The sequence below is a fragment of the Magnolia sinica genome, chromosome 10 (genome assembly GCF_029962835.1).
Source record: "Magnolia sinica isolate HGM2019 chromosome 10, MsV1, whole genome shotgun sequence".
Taxonomy (NCBI): Eukaryota; Viridiplantae; Streptophyta; class Magnoliopsida; order Magnoliales; family Magnoliaceae; genus Magnolia; species Magnolia sinica.
The window spans coordinates 85,364,349-85,385,004 of record NC_080582.1 but is presented as its reverse complement, the minus strand read 5'-3'; the positions used below and the strand labels follow the sequence as shown (position 1 = coordinate 85,385,004).

At 42.2% G+C, this 20,656-nt stretch overlaps 1 protein-coding gene across 7 annotated transcripts in view; it reads right to left on the bottom strand.

The window, feature by feature from the left end:
* Positions 1 to 714: 714 nt before the first annotated feature.
* Positions 715 to 20,656, bottom strand: part of LOC131217260 (protein TRANSPARENT TESTA 9) — a 30,682-nt gene continuing 10,740 nt past the window's right edge. For 4 of the 7 annotated variants that reach the window (XM_058212132.1, XM_058212134.1, XM_058212137.1 and 1 more), the window contains 12 exons: positions 20,273 to 20,601; positions 18,956 to 19,044; positions 18,800 to 18,870; positions 10,391 to 10,501; positions 9,917 to 9,979; positions 7,015 to 7,152; positions 5,748 to 5,853; positions 5,595 to 5,666; positions 5,410 to 5,456; positions 3,750 to 3,909; positions 3,164 to 3,330; positions 715 to 1,870 (listed from right to left, as the gene is read on the bottom strand). In XM_058212132.1, coding sequence (XP_058068115.1) covers positions 1,472 to 1,870; positions 3,164 to 3,330; positions 3,750 to 3,909; positions 5,410 to 5,456; positions 5,595 to 5,666; positions 5,748 to 5,853; positions 7,015 to 7,152; positions 9,917 to 9,979; positions 10,391 to 10,501; positions 18,800 to 18,870; positions 18,956 to 19,044; positions 20,273 to 20,601 — 1,752 coding nt within the window. In that variant the 3' untranslated portion in view covers positions 715 to 1,471. Of the gene's footprint in view, positions 1,871 to 3,163; positions 3,354 to 3,749; positions 3,910 to 5,409; positions 5,457 to 5,594; positions 5,667 to 5,747; positions 5,854 to 7,014; positions 7,153 to 9,916; positions 9,980 to 10,390; positions 10,502 to 18,799; positions 18,871 to 18,955; positions 19,045 to 20,272; positions 20,602 to 20,656 lie in introns of all 7 variants that reach the window. The other 3 variants (XM_058212136.1, XM_058212133.1, XM_058212135.1) reach the window with 3 other exon arrangements.

Here is a 20,656-nt window from a genome sequence, read left to right as displayed (position 1 = left end):
CAGGTAGACCACACCACAGAAAACAGTGATATTGAAGACCCACCTTTAAAATTTTCATAAGGCCCACTGTAATGTTTATTTGCCATCCAACCTGTTGACTAGGTCACAGAGACCTGGACGAAGGGAAACACAAATATCAGGTTATCCGAAACTTTTGGCCCCCAATAAATTTTCAATGGTGGCCATTCAATCACCACTATTTACTGTGGTGTGGTCTACCTGAGATTTGGATCTGCCTAGTATTAGGCTAATACCCTAAAATGAGCTGGCAAAATGGATGGACAGCATAGATAAAACACATACATCATTGTAATGACCAGTAGGGGTCACCACTGATTCTGAGTCCCTAAACTTCCGCATAAACAATCTATGTATCATAACAATCTAACCGATCACCCACATTCATGGCACCACAACTTGTACCGAAAATCCTTGCTACCAACACCAACGTGCTATGGTAGGACATTGGTGCCATGACAAAGGTGGGCCTCACCAAGAAGATCATGGGGAACAGAAACCAAGCCGTACAGAAAATGGTCCGCTGAACATACAAGTGCGGCCCATCTAGTGGGCAGATCCACTAGATTTTTAAGAAAGCTAACCATCATGGTGTGGCCTATCTTTTTCACAGTACAAGTAGCATGATGGCAGGAAGGTTGACGTAGGTGATTAGTTCTCCATACCAAATAGTAAATGGAACAATGTACAGACTCACAACGCAAAGCATCATTCTTAATTTCTCATCCCTCCCAATTCACACGCTCTGTATATTGAATATTTCATGATCTAAATTTTACACACTTGTACTTTTTCACTGAATTGAAGAAAAAAAATAGGCGCAGAAATCTCAAATACGCTGAGAGAATCAGAGCTCAAAAGAGAAAAAGACCCCCTGCTAGGGTCTCTTATGTTAAAGAATGACCACTGAGAATAAGATACATATTACAAAATCAGGGCACAAGGAACGAAGAGATAATATACAAAGAATGGCATTGACCCACTGATGATTCAATGGCTGCAGCCCCACATCTGTTTCTGAAGGCTGCCCTATGGAACTAATAATGTGCATAAGAGCAGTCTGTACTCATATATATCAATGCAATGGCTGCTGGCAGCCCTGACCTGCCGATGTGACATTGTTGCACGTGTGAGGTCCAATCCATTCACTGGTGGGCCGTACTACGTGCCGCATGGGAATTGGATGATTTGGTCATCAGGTTGGCCACATGTATGAAAATAATGGAGAGTTAAAAAATGACAACAAGGTCGACGTTGATTGTACACAACATGTGATCACTTTTTGGGGTCAAGGCACAGGCAATGGGTCCACCTGATGAACTGTGCTGATCTAGCACACTGGCACGTGGGGTAGGTAGGGATTTGAGAGTAGCCGGAAAGGGGCTCACTAACACAAGGCAATGACACTTTCCACCCACAAAGCAACTACAGATGAGAATTCCACAAATTTGGCCTATGAAGAATGAGTTGTTCCTGACGATGCTTCTGTAACAAAGCCAGAGGGGGCTCGGGCATGCACAGGCCGATCAAGGTCAAACAAAGGCTTTAATCTCTTCTCCACCTCACTTCCCGGGCAAGAAGAGTGTATGGAATGTACAGGCTTGTCGAGATCAAGCCAAGGCCTTAGCCTCTTCTCCACCTCACTGGACTGTAAATTCATCTCCTCAAGTATCATAGACTCGGCAGACTTGCAAGATAGCTCATCCCTGAAAGCAAGGGTCCACCTCCCATCAATCAGAGCCTTCGCCTTTGCTATTCCAATGGTGCCCAACTTGGTGGGTTCCAGTAAAGGTAAGGTTGACGGTCGGATGCGCAAATGTAGCCATTTTGGATGCTTATCATCTATTCTGGGCTGATGGAGAAAAGACAAGTTATCATCAGCACAATCACAATGGCTTCTACTAGTCAGTTCCTTTAGTATGGATCATTTTTAGATTTCCATGCAAGTGTTAAAGGGTCAAAGGTCAAATGGTGAGAGCTCTCTCAAAACAATGGAAACCTAGTTTCGTTTTATTTTATTTTATTTTATTCGAAGTCATTTTACTTGTTTTTTTAGGAAAACTGTGGAAATGGTAATAGATTCCACACCCTTTTTTCTGTTTTCACAAACAAATGAAAACTTCACATCTGTGGGGGGAATCATGTAAATATGGTGTTCGAATTGCTTGATACTAAGTCCCATCAAACTATAATAGCATATCTTGAGCAAAAAGAAATTTGCAACTACCAAGAGAGAGAGAGAGAGAGAGAGAGAGAGAGAAACTGATTTTGCCATTTTGTGGGGCCCAATGATCAATTCGTTTAGTAACTTTTTTTTTTCTGGTAATCAATTAGTTTGCAACTAATGGAGACATTATTATTGAAGGAGCTTCCCATAAGGCCATTTTGTAAGCCACCTCAGCAGACCTGAGGTATTAGAAATTACCTGTTCTTAGTTCTGATATCAAGGTTGTATCCTTGAAGATGGGAGCTATTTGTTCCTATGCACCTAGAGCTGCAAAAGGCATGGCAATTCTCTTGCCAAGCAGGAGCGATGGAAGGGTTGCTTGCTTACATCTTAATCTTTGTTTTCGAGTTATGTCAATGAAATTTGTTTTTGGTTTTTTTTTTTTTTTTTTTTTTTTGGGGGTTGCTGAAATTCCAAACCTGGTTGGAACAGGACCTTCCCATTTTTACATCAACCACGATATGAGGCAGAAGGGTGGGAAAATACAACCATGCTTAATGCAGGTTGTGTTTTACGTATTGTACCCAAACCCCAAGCTTACTGAGCTTGCTGAAATTCCAAACCTGGTTGGAACGGGACCTCCCCATTTTTACATCAACCACGATATGAGGCAGAAAAGGCGGGAAAATACAACCATGCTTAATGCCGGTTGTGTATTACGTACAACCATGCTTAATGCAGGTTGTGTTTTACGTATTTTACCCAAACCCCAAGCTTATTGAGGTGATTTACCCCAAGCTTATTGAGGTGATTTGGAAGCCCCATCAACAACGACTTGGCTGTGCACCAAAATGCTACATAAGGGTCTTTTTTTTTTTTGTTGGAGTGAACAATGTTAGCTCAAGATAATTTCAGGAAGGAAAACTCCAGAAACAATGGCATTTGAAATGTAAAATTGGGAAAAAGATGTGTACGTACATTTGAGCCAGCCAATGGTGCTGCAACGCGAACAACTCCAAAGTTCTGCTTAAGGGGTAACTCTTCTGCAAGGACAACCCACCCAGATGTTCCCCTAGAGATTGCCAAAAAGCAAAGGTGACGCTCTTTCCCTCTCTCAAATGCAATTCTACAAGGCACCGCATCAACTGCAGATGACAACCATCAATCACTTTGGTTTATCAGTTTATCAGTAAAGAGAAATGTGATGGCCGCTTGAATGAGTATGACTGTAAATCATACTCCCAAAATGTACCCACATAACAAGCGTGACAGTCCTCAGGCATTCATAAGGTGGGACGTGCACACACCATGTCTATGCCCTGGCCACAAAATTCAAGCTGGTCCAGTCACCAGGTGGACCACACATTTAATAAAATGGACAGTTAAAATGGATTGATTAACCACATCCCATTTGCATGTGATTCCATGCCATGCATGGATGGTGGGACCTTCTTGATGAACAGCCACGATCATCCACACCATGAAGTAGTAACATTGCCCCATCATCTGTTGAGTTGTTAGGTAAGAAAGAAAGGCAAGAAGTCAAACACACATCAAAACTAACCTAGCTTTAGTTCGATATTGGGCTTTGGAACTAAAACATCCAGGCCAGCATTTTTCGCTCGGTAGTTTACAGGGGGCTCCAACGGAGAAGAGACGGGCGATTGATCAGGCAATGTCCCTCCACCACAGAAAATTCTAAGTTGATGATGAAGTACAAACACCTGCACATGAGAAGTGAAACCATGAGCTACAAAGTTACATGAACAGAAACTACCCATACAGATGCATATAAATTAAAGACATTCAAGTGCACTTTCAGACTGCTTGGTTTCAATCATTGAATAGAAAGAAACACATTCGCTAATTCAAACTTCAAAAGTACACTTTTACTCTCGGTATTGCAGTAAGGATGAAGTTATTGCATGGTTAGCAGGTGATTGCATGTATCTGGAATAGTCTCACCTCAAAATGGGGCAGGAACACCCTGACATCATTGAAAAAAAAGGATGAAGTTTGTGATGCTCAACATATCCTCACATTTACAGTTTGTAAAATTGGGCCCATGGTTCATTGATTGAGAATGGGACCCAATAGGCCCACTGCGGATGGACCACAACCCAAGAGTATCCTCAATGGGAGAATCCAAGACTTAAGTTTCTGGGCAGGAAAAAAGGTGGATAGGACAAGAAATACAAGTAAAATTCCATCCAGGGAAGATCCATCATATTCTCAGTATGAATCACTGGACCATAGACTGCAGCTGGACAAACTATCTTGTACATTCTTGATTGTCATACAATTCACGTATAATAACACCAGCCTGGATCATTGGGTGTGTGTGTGTGATCCAGACTGGTGTTATTATACGAATTGTCATAGACTGCAGCTGGACAAACTATCTTGTACATTCTTGATTGTCATACAATTCACGTATAATAACACCAGCCTGGATCATTGTGTGTGTGTGTGTGTGATCCAGACTGGTGTTATTATACGAATTGTCATAGACCGCAGCTGGACAAACTATCTTGTACATTCTTGATTGTCATACAATTCACGTATAATAACACCAGCCTGGATCATTGTGTGTGTGCGCGTGTGTGTGATCCAGACTGGTGTTATTATACGAATTGTATGACGAGAGAGAGAGAGAGAGAGAGAGAGAGAGAGAGAGAGAGAGATTTTCTCATAGGAACTGGCTGTATGGCCTAGATTGCATATACAACTCTCAAAGGGTTCTAACGAGAGAGATTTTCTCGTAGGAACTGGCTGTATGGCCTAGATTGCATATACAGCTCTCAAAGGGTTCTAACGAGAGAGATTTTCTCGTAGGAACTGGCAGTATGGCCTAGATTGCATATACAACTCTCAAAGGGTTCTAACGAGAGAGATTTTCTCGTAGGAACTGGCTGTATGGCCTAGATTGCATATACAGCTCTCAAAGGGTTCTAACGAGAGAGATTTTCTCGTAGGAACTGGCTGTATGGCCTAGATTGCATATACAGCTCGCAAAGGGTTCTCATGGCTCTCTCTCAATCTCAAGTGTCATACAATTCGTATAATAACACCGGTTTGGATCACTACACACACACACACACACACACACACAGAGGCAGATAGATTGTGTGTGTGTTGATTCCTCTGCAGTAAGGCCTATTTGATCTAATTTAATGCCTTTTTTATCGTGATAAGGAAAAAATCAACATGAGGTCCGACATAACCTTAACTGTCTCGTACATTCTTTCGCCTCCAGCAGAGGATGAATCGCCTGAAAAAGAAAGAAGGAAAAATAATAATTTTAAATTTAAAAAAAATAATAAAAAGAGAGAGATCTACCCATGGCAAGGCCTGATTAAAAAGTTCCATTTTGCTGTCAATACAGAGGCAAGTTGTCAGTCTAACGAACCATCTAGGGAGCAAGTGTGTGGAGGCAATAGTATGCTCTTAGGATCTTTTTGAGGAGACGAAGCTTCAATTGCTGCAATAAGAAGGTGATTCACACGTCACCCAACACATCCACATGTTCTCATCAATCAACCCTCAGAATTCATATGCGTACCTCTTTTGCATTTCTTCCATTCATCCATCATAACTGCTATAAGTAGATCACACCAGCTTCCTTTGATTTCACCAATAAGACCATTAGTGCAGTTACTGTAAGAATCCTGTGCACCAAGAAACTTACCATGTCACTCCAAACAGTGAAGTATCACTTTAACAATAAGAAAAGTAGTTTCATAGCAAAAGCATGTGCATAAATGATACTGCACGACTAAGATGTGCCAAAAGCAGCTTCTTCTGAATACTTTAAAAAATCCAAAGGTTCAGGAAAAAAAAGTTAGAAAATAAAGAAGATAAAAATAGGGCAAAAAAAAAAGATATCACATACAACACTACAACATGGTAGATGTTCTAATGTTTTCCCAAGAAAGCAAACCTCTGCAGCTTCACCTAAAAAGCCACTTCCAAGAAGGATGACTGCTATAATGAGTTTTTCGTACATGATAAAGAGATCCAAGTATGTTGCATCAGCATCCTTGGTTGACTTTAAGATTGAACACAAACCACTAGACCGGTGAAGAAAAAGTCTAATGTTTTAGGGACAGCACTTGTTACCTTGAATCGCTCTGAATATTGCCCCTTCACTATTATATTTAGACATACTAGCAAGCCTCTGGATCAGAGGGAGAATCTAGGAAGCTAGTATGAATATTCAACTGTTTGACGGACAGCATCTCTCAAAAAAAAACTGTTTGACAGACAGCAGCATGGGGTAACAATGCCCACACTACCCACAGAGAAATTTGCAGCAAATTGTGGGCTAGGCCTGCAGTAACAATGCTATCATGCATGTACAGTGCCCATAGACTCCATGCAAGGGCTTAAAACCAAAGTAGCCAAGCCAAAGGTTAGAGAATCCTCATCCAAAATAGAAGAGATGCACCAGCAATAACCAAGCCCAGGTATGCATTCCAGTGCATAGAAATGGCCTTAAATAGGCACCCAACCAATCCATCGGTGTCATGTAGGGCCACCATTTCACAAACATGCATATGGCTTGAACCCATGTGCTAAAACTAAATTGTATACATGGCACAGTTTTGTGCATGTGAGCTGCCTCGCATCACATACCTTACATGTGTACAGGGAGTTACATAACTACTATGGCTGCCACATGCAAAAACTACATATGCATTCATGTCAACTGGGCTACATACAGCTAAAGCTTGACAATAGAAATGCCACCAATCAAACTTAGATATGATATCAGCAAAGAGCTTCAATATCCACATAAAATTTGAGAAAGACACGGTTAATCATCTTACCCTGAGTAATTTAAAGTGGTGACTGTTAAATTCCTCCTCGCTGTGTGGAAGAAGCTGGCGTAGAAGCCAACCACCATCCCATAATGTCTCTGCAGATATACCTGACCTACATAAAAGACTAGCCAATGCATCGAGCACCTACAAAAAGAAAATACCTGATTGTAAGCTTCCAATTAATTGACTCCAATGTAAAGATCCATCTTTCAACCAAAATAACAATAGCTCATGCCATTCTCTTTCTAGATCAGTGTTTCGATAGGAGTCAATGGCCTTCTAGTTCCATAAACAGAACCATTTTAAGCCAAAGCATGGATGGAGAGTGCATGAATGTATACCATATAGTGGCTATATGTGCATCAAACACACATGCACGATCATAGCTGCTTATCATCTGGAATTGTGGGCTCATCCTCACCACCTGAAAGCATTGGGCCCCAGACAAGGATCATCGATCGGATTCTGATCATCAATCAGACCATTCTACACCCTCAATAACGTCAAGATCTACAATCGGGACAGTTGGATTTTTCATATCTTCAATCTGGACAGTCGGATTGTCCCAATCCTTGAAAAGGCACACAGCCACGTTGAGTGGGGTTTTTGGACTATATGTTGAGTTGGTTCGTGTTCAGCTCAAGTGGAGAATAAGTTCAGATCAAGGGTGTGCCAAGAAGGTTCTTTAAATCCTTGCATGGTCTAATAAGACAGGGGGACCCGTTGTTGCCATTTCTCTTTGTGGTGGTAGCAGATGCCTTGAACGGAACGTTGTCCAGGAGCTTAGAGGTGGGCCGCACGAGCAGGCTTAAGGTGGATAGAGGGGAACTTCAAATTTTCCATCTCCAGTTTGTTGGCAATACTCTCTAGTTTTGCAATGCAGAAGCTACCGGAAGTGGATAATTTAAGAAAGGTGATTTGTTGCTTTGAAGCAGTGTTCGGTCTTAAGGTGAATACATCCAAGTGCGAAATGCTAAGTGTTGGCACCTCTGGGAAAGAGGTTAGGGAGCTGGCGGAGGTGTTTGGGTGCCAGGCGGACCTTTCCTTTGTCATACTTGAGCCCTCCTCCTTGCATTGGCAAGCCTCCCAAACATTTGCGGGATAAGGTCATAGAGAGCGGAAAGGAAGTTATCTGCTTGGAAGTGACGGCACTTGTCTTGGTGGGAGACTAACACTCATCAAGGTGGCTTTGGCGAATCTACCATTGTACTTTTTATCCTCGTTCAGATGCATGATGGATGTCTTAGGGAAGTTGGAGCAGTTGAGGCACAACTTTTGTGGCACGGGCCGAGGAAAAGAGAAGGTTCCACCTAATGAAATGGGACAACGTTTGCAAGCCGTATAATGAAGGTGGAGCAGGCATTTAGAACTTGGAGGTGATGAATGAAGCTCTCATGGGCAAATGGCATTGGCAGTTTTATACAGAAGAAGGCAGTTTGTGGAAATCATGTCTAGAAAGTACAGCCTAGATTGGTTTAGGCACAACTTTTGTGGCACGGGCCGAGGAGAAGAAAAGGTTCCACCTAATGAAATGGGCGAAGTTTGCAAGCCTTATAATGAAGGTGGAGCAGGCATTTAGAACTTGGAGGTGATGAATGAAGCTCTCATGGGCAAATGGCATTGGCAGTTTTCTACAGAAGAAGGCGGTTTGTGGAAGTCATGTCTAGAAAGTACGGCTTAAGAGAAGGGGCTTGGTGGACAAGGGGCTCTTCTTTATATAGGGCCTCAACGTTGTGGAAAGGAGTTTCTAAGCTTAGGAATCAGTTCAAGGGGTGGATTTCTCATTTGGGGTTGGACGATGATCAGATTTTGGGATGCTGTCTGGATAGGGGATAGGGCTCTCCACGATGATTTTCCAAGGATTGATAGTCTATCCCCCGGGTCAATATCTCAGTTGTGAACTGCTTCACAACGATGGGCAGTGGTGCGATGTGGACCCTTTCTTACCGGAGAAACCCCATACATGGGGAGGAGGAAAATTTTGTTGCCTTGTCATCTAGGCTAGCAGGCATCTTGCCCTCTCCTTCATCTACAGATTCGTTGTCATGGAAGATTGAGAAGCCAGGGCTTTTCTACACTCGCTCTTTCTATGGCTTGCTCTATCAACCTTCCCCCAGTGGTGGTTGGGCACACACTACCTTACTTTGGTCCTGTAGGGCTCCCCCGTAGTATCTTGTGCTAGCTTGGCTGGTTGGTAGCAACAAGGTGCTCACCTTGGATTATTTACGGGAGAGGAACATGGCAATCACAAATGCATGTCCTCTTTGCTTGTGTAATGAGGAGTTTGTCAATCATCTTTTCCTTCATTGCCCTTTTGCGAGCGTCATATGGGATCATATTTTATGCTCTTTCGGTGTTTCCTGGGTAAATGCTGAAGTCAATCAGTAAGCTCTTTCTGGCTTGGCATGGGAGAGAGGTGGGAAAATTAGGTAAAAAGGTGTGGAGATGGGCATTATTAGTGGGCGTTTGGGTTTTATGGGGGAATGGAACAACCGTTGTTTCCACAATTTTAGTGGGGACAATGGAGGATGTTTTGAGACGAATTAAGTACTAAGTTTTTGAGTGGGCTTTGATCTCTTGGGTTATGGGGATCACTCTGTTTGAATTTTTCTTGGGGTTGTTGTCCCTCTTTGTAATTCTTTGTATTTTTTAGCCTTTTTGGAATCATCACATTTCAAAAAAACAAAAACAAAAAAGATAGTTGAATGGGTCTGATTAGCACCTAATATGCAATGTGAGGGTCCAATCCTTGATCAACCAGGTAGTCACCCAGATGCATCAACATCTTGTTAAGTAGATGAATACATGAGGAATTATAAAATCCCCAACAATAAAATGTACTTTCCAAAACCATTTGGATCATCAACAATGGAAGATAACAAGAATTTATAAAGTGACAGAAAAGGACCTGGTGTCTATGGATTTGAGGGTTTATTGTCAGTTCCCTTGAATACACCAACCCATAATGATCCTACAAAAAGGGGTGAGAAAAAAATCAAAACAACTAGAACTGAGTTCATCATCATCATCTAAGCTTTATTCCAACTAGTTGGGCTCAGCTGCATGAATTATGTTCCGCCATCCACTCTAATAAGTAGAACCAAGTAATCAAAAAATTAAAATGATGGGAGAAATATAAATTACAACTAAAAAGAACTTTAAGGGTACCAAGTGGAGGCAATTGCATGAATTTTCTACTCTTTACAAAGTACAACTTTCCAAAGAAGTGAAAAACCAGTGCAAGGCCATGGACCTTTCAGTTAATGGAAATCCTAGAATGTTCCTAAATTTTACTTTGATATTTCATTGAGGAAAGCTACGTGAAATCAAATGATCATCCCATTAGATTATGTGGCAACCGAGAGAGGTGAGATAAGTATACCTTAAGATTTTGCAGGTATATATCAAGTTCACTACTGATGTCATCTTTTGTCAGGCTACTAGCTGAGGAAAAGAGTTGCTCTTCACCAGAGCCCTCGCCCACTAAAGCTTGCTGCAGGCATAAACAGAACACACCACATTTCAATTAAACAATGCAATGTCATGGGAACTCAGCTGTCAAATACAAGAATACGATAATATAGAAGTTATTCTTTCTTTCTAAAAGTTGGTTCTCTAGAATTCAGCAGTGCATTTACCTAGACATTAAGATCAACTGAAAATTAAGCATACAATTTACCAAGATCTAAGATCAACTGAGATGCAAGATTACTGTAGAAGAAGGCGAACGGCGTCTCTCTTCATAGGGAGAGGATACAGTAGAGTCAGTAGAACCGGAGTATGGTAGAGGCATCATTGCTCTATAATGTGGCAGGATGATGCATCAATCAGGACCGTCTATCTAATGGGCTCTATCATGGATGGCCTAATATTTCAGAAATTGCATATATCAGACAGCCCTATTCACCATTTTTTCACTTACCTCCACCGTATGTATACTGTTAACCACTTCTGCTTTCTTCTATCGCTTTGATGGTCCCTCATCAGAAGGCTAGAATCATCTAATCTTTGTTTATTTTGAACTATTTTCGATCCAAAGTAGGGAAAACTAGATGGACAGCTCCCAGATGGTATGTCACCTTGTCATGTGTACAGTGGAGGAGAGATGACTCTACCATATTCCATTTCTACTGGCTCTATGGATCATCTGCCCTCTACTTACGGAAGCAACAATCTATTGTCAGCCACCCAATAAGAGACACAAAGGGAAACATCCACAAAGCCATAAATGATTTCAGGAACATACATCTTTTTTACTGGTGTCATGACGTAAACATTCTTAAAAAATCCTTTTTAACATATTTTTCAAGGAACTCCAACTGGTATGCTTTGGAGTAATTAACAGACGATAACAGCTTGGTAGACTGAAACGAAGTTGGAGTTTTTTGTTTTTTTTTTGTTGGCTTGTTAGTACACCCCACTGTCAGTTCACACTTCACTGTTAGCCACCCCCATAGGGATCGATACCAAGACCTCAGTGTTGAAACAAGGTATCTTTCACTCAGTCTACCCCTTGAGCTATGGATCAGGGTGTAAAGTTGATGGAGTTAACCTCATTCTAAACCAGAGAACTCTGCTCTTTCAAACTGATCTAATGTAGGGGCATTTTCACACCAGGCTCGAGTGGGGTTGCCTATGGTAAGCAAGGGCACACTTGGGGTGGGCGAGGCCCACGAGGGAGGTCTCGTGTTCGAGACTCCTCACCGGGGGTGATTAATGTAGGGGCATTTCACACTGGGCTCAAGTAGGGTAGCCTGTGGGATGCAGGGATACACTCGGGGTGAGTGGCTTGTGTGAGGCGGACCCATGTAATTTGGGGCCCACGAGGGGGGTTTGGCCGAGGACCTACCCATGAGATGTGGGGCCTGGGCTATGAGATAAAGGGATTAATTCACCATGCTCTAACAGTTCGAGCTTTTAAAGCAAGTGGTTAATTGTCCTGCATCATGATCCAATGTAGATAACCTATTCCTAAGTAAAGAACAGTACTCCAAGACATTTAGCAAATCCTTCAAGAATTGATGACAACTAAAGAATCTTAATTGATCCAGACAACCCAAAGTTCTCCAAGCTCAACATCAGGCCTAATCTAGTAGTCATGGATTATGCTTTCCATAACTAGGACTACAGGGTGCTAGCCACATGTATAAAGGGCAGAATTTGACACCCAAAAAATGGTTAAATGAAAATCTCCAGTGCAGTTCTAATGCCAGGATTGTACGAAGTAACACAATGCCTTGAGCACCGAAAATTGCAGAAATTGTAGGAGTGTAACACAGTAAAAGAGCTCAAGCAACTCACCAGTTGGAAGAACTATTTTGGAATAGAAAATGCTAGACTCAATGAAACATGTTGCTCAAAGTAAGAAAGATCATCCTATGATACTTCGTTGCTTTACTTGTTAGAGTCTTATGAGGGCAATGATACTTTGTCTCTCCCTACTTCTTATCTTGGTTTGCCTTTGTGTGGTAAACTCGGCCTGCACATTTATGATAGCATCATAAAAAGTGATGGGGACATCTCGCGCATACGCACACGCACGCTGCCTCACCTATGCACATACGCACGGAGTAGGAGGGCCCCACCATCGATCTGTCTCGATGATGACGTCCAGGGAGGGCCTCCTACTTAGAAGACGAAGTTTAGTTCGAAAGATTGGGCCCGATAATCAAGAAAAGCTCATCATGGGATCTCATGATCGTGGCCCACTCGTCGGATTGATTTCATATTTTAGGTTTTGTTTATTGTTATTATTTAGAACATTGTGAACGCTTTAGATTTCTCTGTTTGGTTTTTATTTTAGTTTATTTCATCGCCAAGTAATAGGTTGCGCACAAGGTGCGAGTTTTGGAGTATAGGAATTTCCTTATAAATAGGCACCCCTTATAGTTCTTTTAATTCATTGAAGTTAATAAAAAAATTCCTGCTTTATTTTTCTACTCTCTTCGTGAGTTGTGAAAGAATACAAAAGTGGGTTCGAGGCCCTCCCTTTTCAAAGGGCTACCTACCGTGGTGCAAAGCCACATCGATCCCGATTCACCCCCATCCTCCATCATCTTTTTTTCCATCTTCCCCCACCATCCGTACTTCGAATTCGTCATTTTGTTGCATCAGATTTCTTCATTACAGTAGGTTTCCAGATTTTGGCCCGCAGGTGAGCTGAAACTTCGGCGGAGCACCACGCGCAAACCGTACATCGGATCGAGCTGAGATTTGGGAGTTTTGGAGACCATCCCTAGCCGACCAGGACCAAGGTGGCCTTTTTCTGAATAATGAGCCCCACACACGTGCGGCCGGGATCACACGCACGTCCGTCTAGCCATTATTGCTGTCCACATGCGGGATCGTCTTTTGGCTCAGGTTTTTATCCTCTTTTATCCTCTCATGGCCGTTTTTCATGAATCCTAGCCCTAGATTACGTTTTCCCTAAGTTATTTGCCAATTTTCTTACCTTAGGGTTCCCCCAATTGGAATTTCTGAATCCTTTGGATTAGGGACTGATTACTATGCATGCGTGGATGATTATTTCTTATCTTTGAGTATTGTTTGGTTCATAATTTTTATTGATTCAGCCCTATCATGTGTAAGCCTAGACCTGCATAGATTCCCCTTAATTGAATGTTTGGACTTTCATGTGGGATATGGAATTTGTGTAATTGTTTCTGAACTAATGTGATCTTAAGCATGAATCTCACATATCATATTTAATTTCATGTACTGCATCAAATCTGGTATCAGAGCCTAGGGTTCTTGTAGGGGAATTCACCACATATTTAGGGTTTAGTTTGTTTGAGTCATTCATACATCCAGTCCATCATATATAGCTACTAGAAAACCGTAGCCCCTAATATATATAGCTGAATTTTCGTAACGGTGTATAGTCTCCTTCATATAGAGTCTTGTAGGGTCATTTAGTTTTTAGACGCATATAGTCGTCATAGAAAGTCCTTAGGTTGAGTTAGCCAGTGTATGCCCACACGTACGGGTCATGGTTTTGGCTTGCACCCTACACTAAACATGGAGCAACTGCTAGAGTCAATGAACAAGTTGTCCCAGCAAATCTAGTATTTGGGTAAGTGCTATGAACAATATATAGACCAACGCTTTGATTAATTTGATGCGCGCCTTACCTAACTAAAGGCCTCCGCCAGGACAAATCCTAGCATTGGGGTAGATGTCCAATCTCAGGCGAGTGGCCAGGAGGATAGACCAATGAATGGAGGTGGCTAAGGAATCAGTCATGGGCATGCACCCGTACACCCACCCCAACAGGGGCATCAAGACCACTATTTTGAGTGACACAACACGTACGGCGTTGTGGCTAGAGAGTGCCCCAGAGGCTAGTATAGAGTTACCCACTGAGGCCATTTCGGTAGTAAATGAGTTTCGTGATGTCTTTCCTGATAATCTACTAGATGAGTCTCCCCCTAGGAGGGATATAGAGCACACCAGAACATGGGACACCGTAATACCTACAGCTGAGGTTGCGTTTAATAGGCCATTCCGGTAGTAAATGAGTTTCGTGATGTCTTTCCTGATGATCTACCGAATGAGTCTCCCCCTAGGAGGGATATAGAGCACACCAGAACATAGGGCACCATAATACCTACAGCTGAGGTTGCGTTTAATAGTTCCATCGATAGGTCCACAAGTCTCAGTCCTTATGAAGTCATTACTGGTTATAAACTTGAGAAACCTATTGATCTTGTCCATATGTCACTGTCCCATAGGCCATCAGAGCCTGCAGAGTCTTTTGTGCATCACATTCATTCATGGCATCAAGAAATCAGGCAGAAGATCACTACTAATAATGAACATTACAAATTTTCTGCAGACCAGCATAAATGTTTCAAAGAATTCAATGTAAAGGACTCCGTGATGGTCCGCATCAGCCCCGAGCGGTACCCTCTAAGGGCCGTTCGTAAGTCACACGTGCGTAGCGCTGGACCCTTCAAAATTATAAAACGAAACGGTCTCAATGTGTATGAGGTAGATCTTCCACCTTCCATGGGAATTAGTTCCACATTCAATGTGGAGGATCTAGTTGCATTTCAAGGGACTATTGATGCATTGTCTAGCCTTTCGCCTAACCATCCTGATTCATCAGACCTTTCCATGATCCATGGCCCCCTCCCTACTCATTTTCTCAGCCTCTATCTCCCATACCTATCCGTCCCGACCCATCTTCCCAGTTACTACGTCCCATATCTATCCCTCCTGACCCATTTTTCCAACCTCTACCTCTCATACCTATCCGTCTCGACCCATTTTTCCAGCCTCTACCTCCCATACCTACCTGTCCTGACCCATCTTCTCGGCTTCTACGTCCTATACCCTAACTTTTTCGACCCATTTTTCCAGCCTCTACGTCCCATACCTACCCGTCCCGACCCATTTTCCCAGCCTCTACCTCCCATACCTACCCATCCCAACCCATTTTCTCAGCCTCTACGTCTCATACCTATTCTTCCTGACATTTCTTCTCAGTCACTCCCTCCTATACCTAACCTTCACACACCCAGAGAGGAAATAGAGGATATCCTGGACCATCAGATAGTTTTAACGTCGGATGGCAAGTTTCAGAAGTACCTGGTCAAGTGAAAGTCACGCCCAGCTTCAAACAACACGTGGCTCATTGCGGGGGAGCTCCAGAGACTTGATCTTGAGGTCCTGGAGTGATTTAGGAGTTTTATTTCGCCAGTGGCGAAATCTTCGCAGCCGAGGAGAATTGATGGGGACATCTCGCGCACACGCGCACGCACGCCGCCTCACCTACGCACATACGCACCGAGTAGGAAGGTCCCACCATCGATTTGTCTCGATGACAACGTCCAGGGAGGGCCTCCTACCTAGAAGACGAAGTTTAGTTCAAAAGATTGGGCCCGATAATCAAGAAAAACCCATCATGGGATCTCATGATTGTGGCCCACTCGTCGGATTGATTTCATATTTTAAGTGTTGTTTATTGCTATTATTTAGAACATTGTGAACGCTTTAGATTTTTCTGTTTGGTTTTTATTTTAGTTTACTTCATTGCCAAGTAATAAGTTGCGCACATGGTTCGAGTTTTGGGGTATAGAATTTTCCCTATAAATAGGCACCCCTTGTAGTTCTTTTGATTCATTGAAGTTAATAAAAAAAATTCTGCTTTATTTTTCTGCTCTCTTCGTGAGTTGTGGAAGAATTCAAAAGTGGGTGCGAAGCCCTCCCTTTTCGAAGGGCTAACTACCGTGGTGCAAAGCCACATCGATCCCGATTCACCCCCATCCTCCATCTTTTTTTCCATTTTCTCCCACCATCCGTACTCTTTTGTTGCATCAGATTTCTTCATTACAACAGGTTTCCAGATTTCGGCCCGCAGGCGAGCTGAAACTTCGGCGGAGCACCACGCACAAACCGTACATCGGATCAAGCTGAGATTTGGGGGTTTTAGAGACCATCCCTAGCCGACTAGGGCCAAGGTGGCCTTTTTCTGAATAGTGGGCCCCACACACGTGCGGTCGGGATCTCACACACGTCCGTCTGGCCATTGTTGCTGTCCACACACGGGATCGTCTTTTGGCTCAGGTTTTTATCCACTTTTATCCTCTCATGGCCGTTTTTCATAAATCCTAGCCCTAGATTACGTTTTCCCTAAGTTATTTGCCAATTTTCTTACCCTAGGGCTCCCCCAATTGGAATTTCTGAATCCCTTGGATTAGGGACTGATTACTATGCATGCGTGGATGATTATTTCTTATCTTTGAGTATTGTTTGGCTTATAATTTTTATTGATCCAGCCCTATCATGTGTAGGCCTGGACCCGCATAGATTCCCCTTAATTGAATGTTTGGACTTTCATGTGGGATATGGAATTTGTGTAATTGTTTCTGAACTAACGTGATCTTAAGCCTGAATCTCGCATATCATATTTAATTTCATGTCCTGCGTCAAAAAGTAGAGAGAAAGCTCTCCCCCTGAAAGAGTAAACTCCTTTCTTTGGGAGGCCGGATTACTCTCATCAAAGCCTCCCTATTGAATTTGCCCGTTTATTTCATGTCTCTTTCTCGTTGTCCCAAATCTATTATCCTCCACATTGATAAATTGAGAAGGGAATTTCTGTGGCAAGGTGGATCCCCTGGCAGAAAATTTCCCATCCTTAGAACGAGGTTTGTTCTCCCTATGATGAAGGGGGGGCAGGAATTAAGTGTTTAGATTTGGTTAATATAGCCCCTTTGGGGAAATGGGCATGGAAATTTGGAGTAGGGGGATCGAGCTTGTGAAGATCAATCATTGTTGCTAAATATGGGGTGTCCCCTATGGGATAGAGGACAAAGCCATCATCTTTATATTGTTCCTCTCCAGTGTGGAGAGTTATTGCCCGGGTAGCCAACAACGTCTTTCTTTGCATGGAATTCTCGATCGATGATGGATTTAGGACTAAATTTTGGGAGTATCCTTCGTGTGGAGACTCCCCCCTTAGATCCTCATTACCGGCCCTGGCTTCCCTCTGCCCCAAGGCTGATATCTCGGTGGCTAGTTGTTTCTCAGGGGATTTAGCTTCTGCCATTCAGGCGGAACCTGAGAGACAGTGAGATCGTTGATTTGGTTCTTCTTCTTTCCAGGCTACAGGGATTCACTCCCTCCTCTGAAAAGGAAGATTCGCTGATCTAGAAGATAGGGAGCTCGGGAGTTTTCTTGATGCAGTCCTACTCCTTTCTGTCGCAGCCTGAAGCTTCTATTTCCATTTGTCATACTAGCCTGGTCTAGGCCTATGGAGCCCCTCCGAAGGTTGGGACATTCACCTGGCTAGCAGGGAGGAATAAGATCAGCATGGTCCTGCCCAATGTCTGCCTCTGGTGTACGGGGGATACGGAATCCATCAATCATTTATTCTCCACTACCCTTTCCCCTGCTCTATTTGGGGTGCTATTCTTGCCCAAGCAGAGGTCTCTTGGGTTATGCCTCTGTCTATTGAAGGTCATTTACCGTCCTGGCATGCAGTCTATGGAGGAGAGCAGGAGAGCTGGATAGGAAAAGATGGAGACTAGCTCTCCTTGCAGCCCTTTTGTCTATCTGAGGGGAGAGAAATAATAGTTGCTTCGACAGTAAAAGGCAGCCTTCTTCCAGGGTCCTAGTTAGGGTTTTGCTGAGGGATTGGTTGTAATAGTTCTTCAGGTTGTCCAGCTAGTTGGCTGGTCCGTTGTTTTTTAGTTTTTAGTTTTGTTAGGTTTTTCTTCTTTTCTTGCTTTTTCTGTCTTTGTTATGTCTTTTCTTTTTGGCTCTGCCTAAAAAAATTGCTTCATCTTTTAAATTTACAAAAAAAAAAAAAAAAAGAAAGAAAGAAAGAAAAATCCTATGGGATAGAAAGACCAGTCATAAATGCTATTGGGAATGAAATAGGAAGAAATATTCCATGAGACTCTCTGCTTTGGGATAGTAAATGCAACTTTGAACTGATAAGAACTTTGGGCAAGTGCATGCTCCAAACCATCAAACATGATTATATTATTCACAAACAAGACCTCTCAATATTCCAAATTTGAACTGTTGCCAGCAACAAAACAGTAGGCTGATCGCAACCGGAACCATGCAACTTCATGACAGTCCTTGAATATTGAAGGCATTCAAAAGACATGATAGAAGCTTTTAACTCTTAAGGAATCTTTCCAGCTCAGCAATTGAAAGACAATATGCAGACGTCAATTTTAGAAGTTAAAGGGAGATCAGACCTCTGACATTCACCAAAAAAAACAATATTTAGAAAATTGAGAAGGGTAATCCAAAACGGCCAACAGCCAATCACACTTACCAGCAAGAGCTTCTTGTGTTGTTTTCTTTGGGGAAGAATTCCAAGTGCATCTAGCATTGACTCATCCAGTTCTACATAAACAAGAAAGATTTCAACAAACAAGATGTCAGGATGAGAAGTAAAAAGGACTAGATGTAATGATTTAAATAGTTTGACCTTTTGTTTGCAACAATGTAGCTAGCAAACTCAAAGCACCAGAAGCTTGTATGTCATCCCCACTTATGATGTATGATAGCAACACGTCCCTACAGAAAGACTGTAGATTAGGAAAACAGAAACAAATACAGATTCTCACATATTAATGTACATAGAAAAGAAACTTTCCAGTGAATGATAAGTAATTTCGGAAATGTCTAAAAGAAGTGCCCTGCTAGGACGCATGAAATTGTACATCTAAAAGCAAAATAAACCTTTAAAGGGTAAGTGACAAATTTTAACAAGTAGCCCAAAGACAAGTTCCTATGAGCAGGAATTCGAGTTATTATCAAATATTCCAGAAGCTAAGAGCAGCGATGGCAGTGATCTGGCAAGCCAAATATTTAAGAATAGAATTTCCTTAATTATTCCCTTTAAATTTTGATGAACTCAAGGATCCATCAAATGACACCCATGACAATACTTAGCAATAGAGATGGTATTATTGTAGAATTAAGAGATGGCACCTATAGCATTCATGGTCAACATGCCAGTATATAACAAAATTCTAAGATGTTTCTGGCATGCATGGATAGAGGACGGTGGTAGCATTTACAACAGCATGCTGGCGACACAAAGTTTGGAAACTTGAATCAAATTGGAATCAGTAAAAAGCATAAATGCGTAAATTTGGATATGCAGATGTTAGTTTAAGTACAGCTGGAGTGTCAATTCGTGAATTTCTCAGTAATTTGACAGCATCTTTTTTTTCTTATGTAAGTGTTTGCTTTTCAATCATTATTAGGCATGCATGTCTCAATATCAACACAACACGTTCTTTTCCCATCAAATTGTCACTTTCTCATTGGTAGGACGTGGATCATTTGGTAGTTGTCAGTGGATCACATATTTTAAGACTTAACACAGCCCTGCAACACCCTCAGTTTCCTGGAATTGTCCAATTATCTATTACTCACTTTGCTGCCAGCATGACACTAAGATAAGGTTAACAACACAAGGAAAGAACAGGTTAGAACCTAGTGCCTGAGAATGTTCTTTACCGATCATTCGCTGATGAATCTCAAATTAGAAGGAAGAGGAGAAGGATAATAAAATTCATAGAAACTTCAACCCCTGATGAATCTCAAATTGGAAGAAAAAGGAGAAGGATAATAAAATCCATAGAAACTTCAACTGAAAGTTTTTCCTTACCGAGTTACAAAATTTTATATGAATTTCCTGTGTGTGTGCACGTGCCGTATGTGTGCATGCGTCTGTTTGAGAATAAATCTAAATGTGGATGTAGACTTTCATCTGTCACAATTATAGTGATTTTACCTTAAAGACAAATGCGCACCATTATAATTGTGTTGTGAGCAAGTGTCCTCTACTGGATGATTCTGAGAAGAACAAGACAAATCCGGTATGGTAACACTTGAAGTTCCCGTGTCTGCCACACCAAGAGCATCAAGGTCCACTTGTTGGCTTTCATGAGGTAGACCATGATCAGATACACAGCCATTAGTTTTGGATTCCAACTTCGGAATGAAGGCCTCTGGAGGACAGAAAAGGGCAGCACCAATACTACTTGCCAATTCCTTGGTCTTAACCACACGCAAGATGCAGGAAATCAAGTATAAGGAAGTAGCAGCACCTATTTGCATTCCCTGGAGTAGCAAACTAGCAAATGGTTAGGAGTAAGTAGTTCATTAAAAAATTATC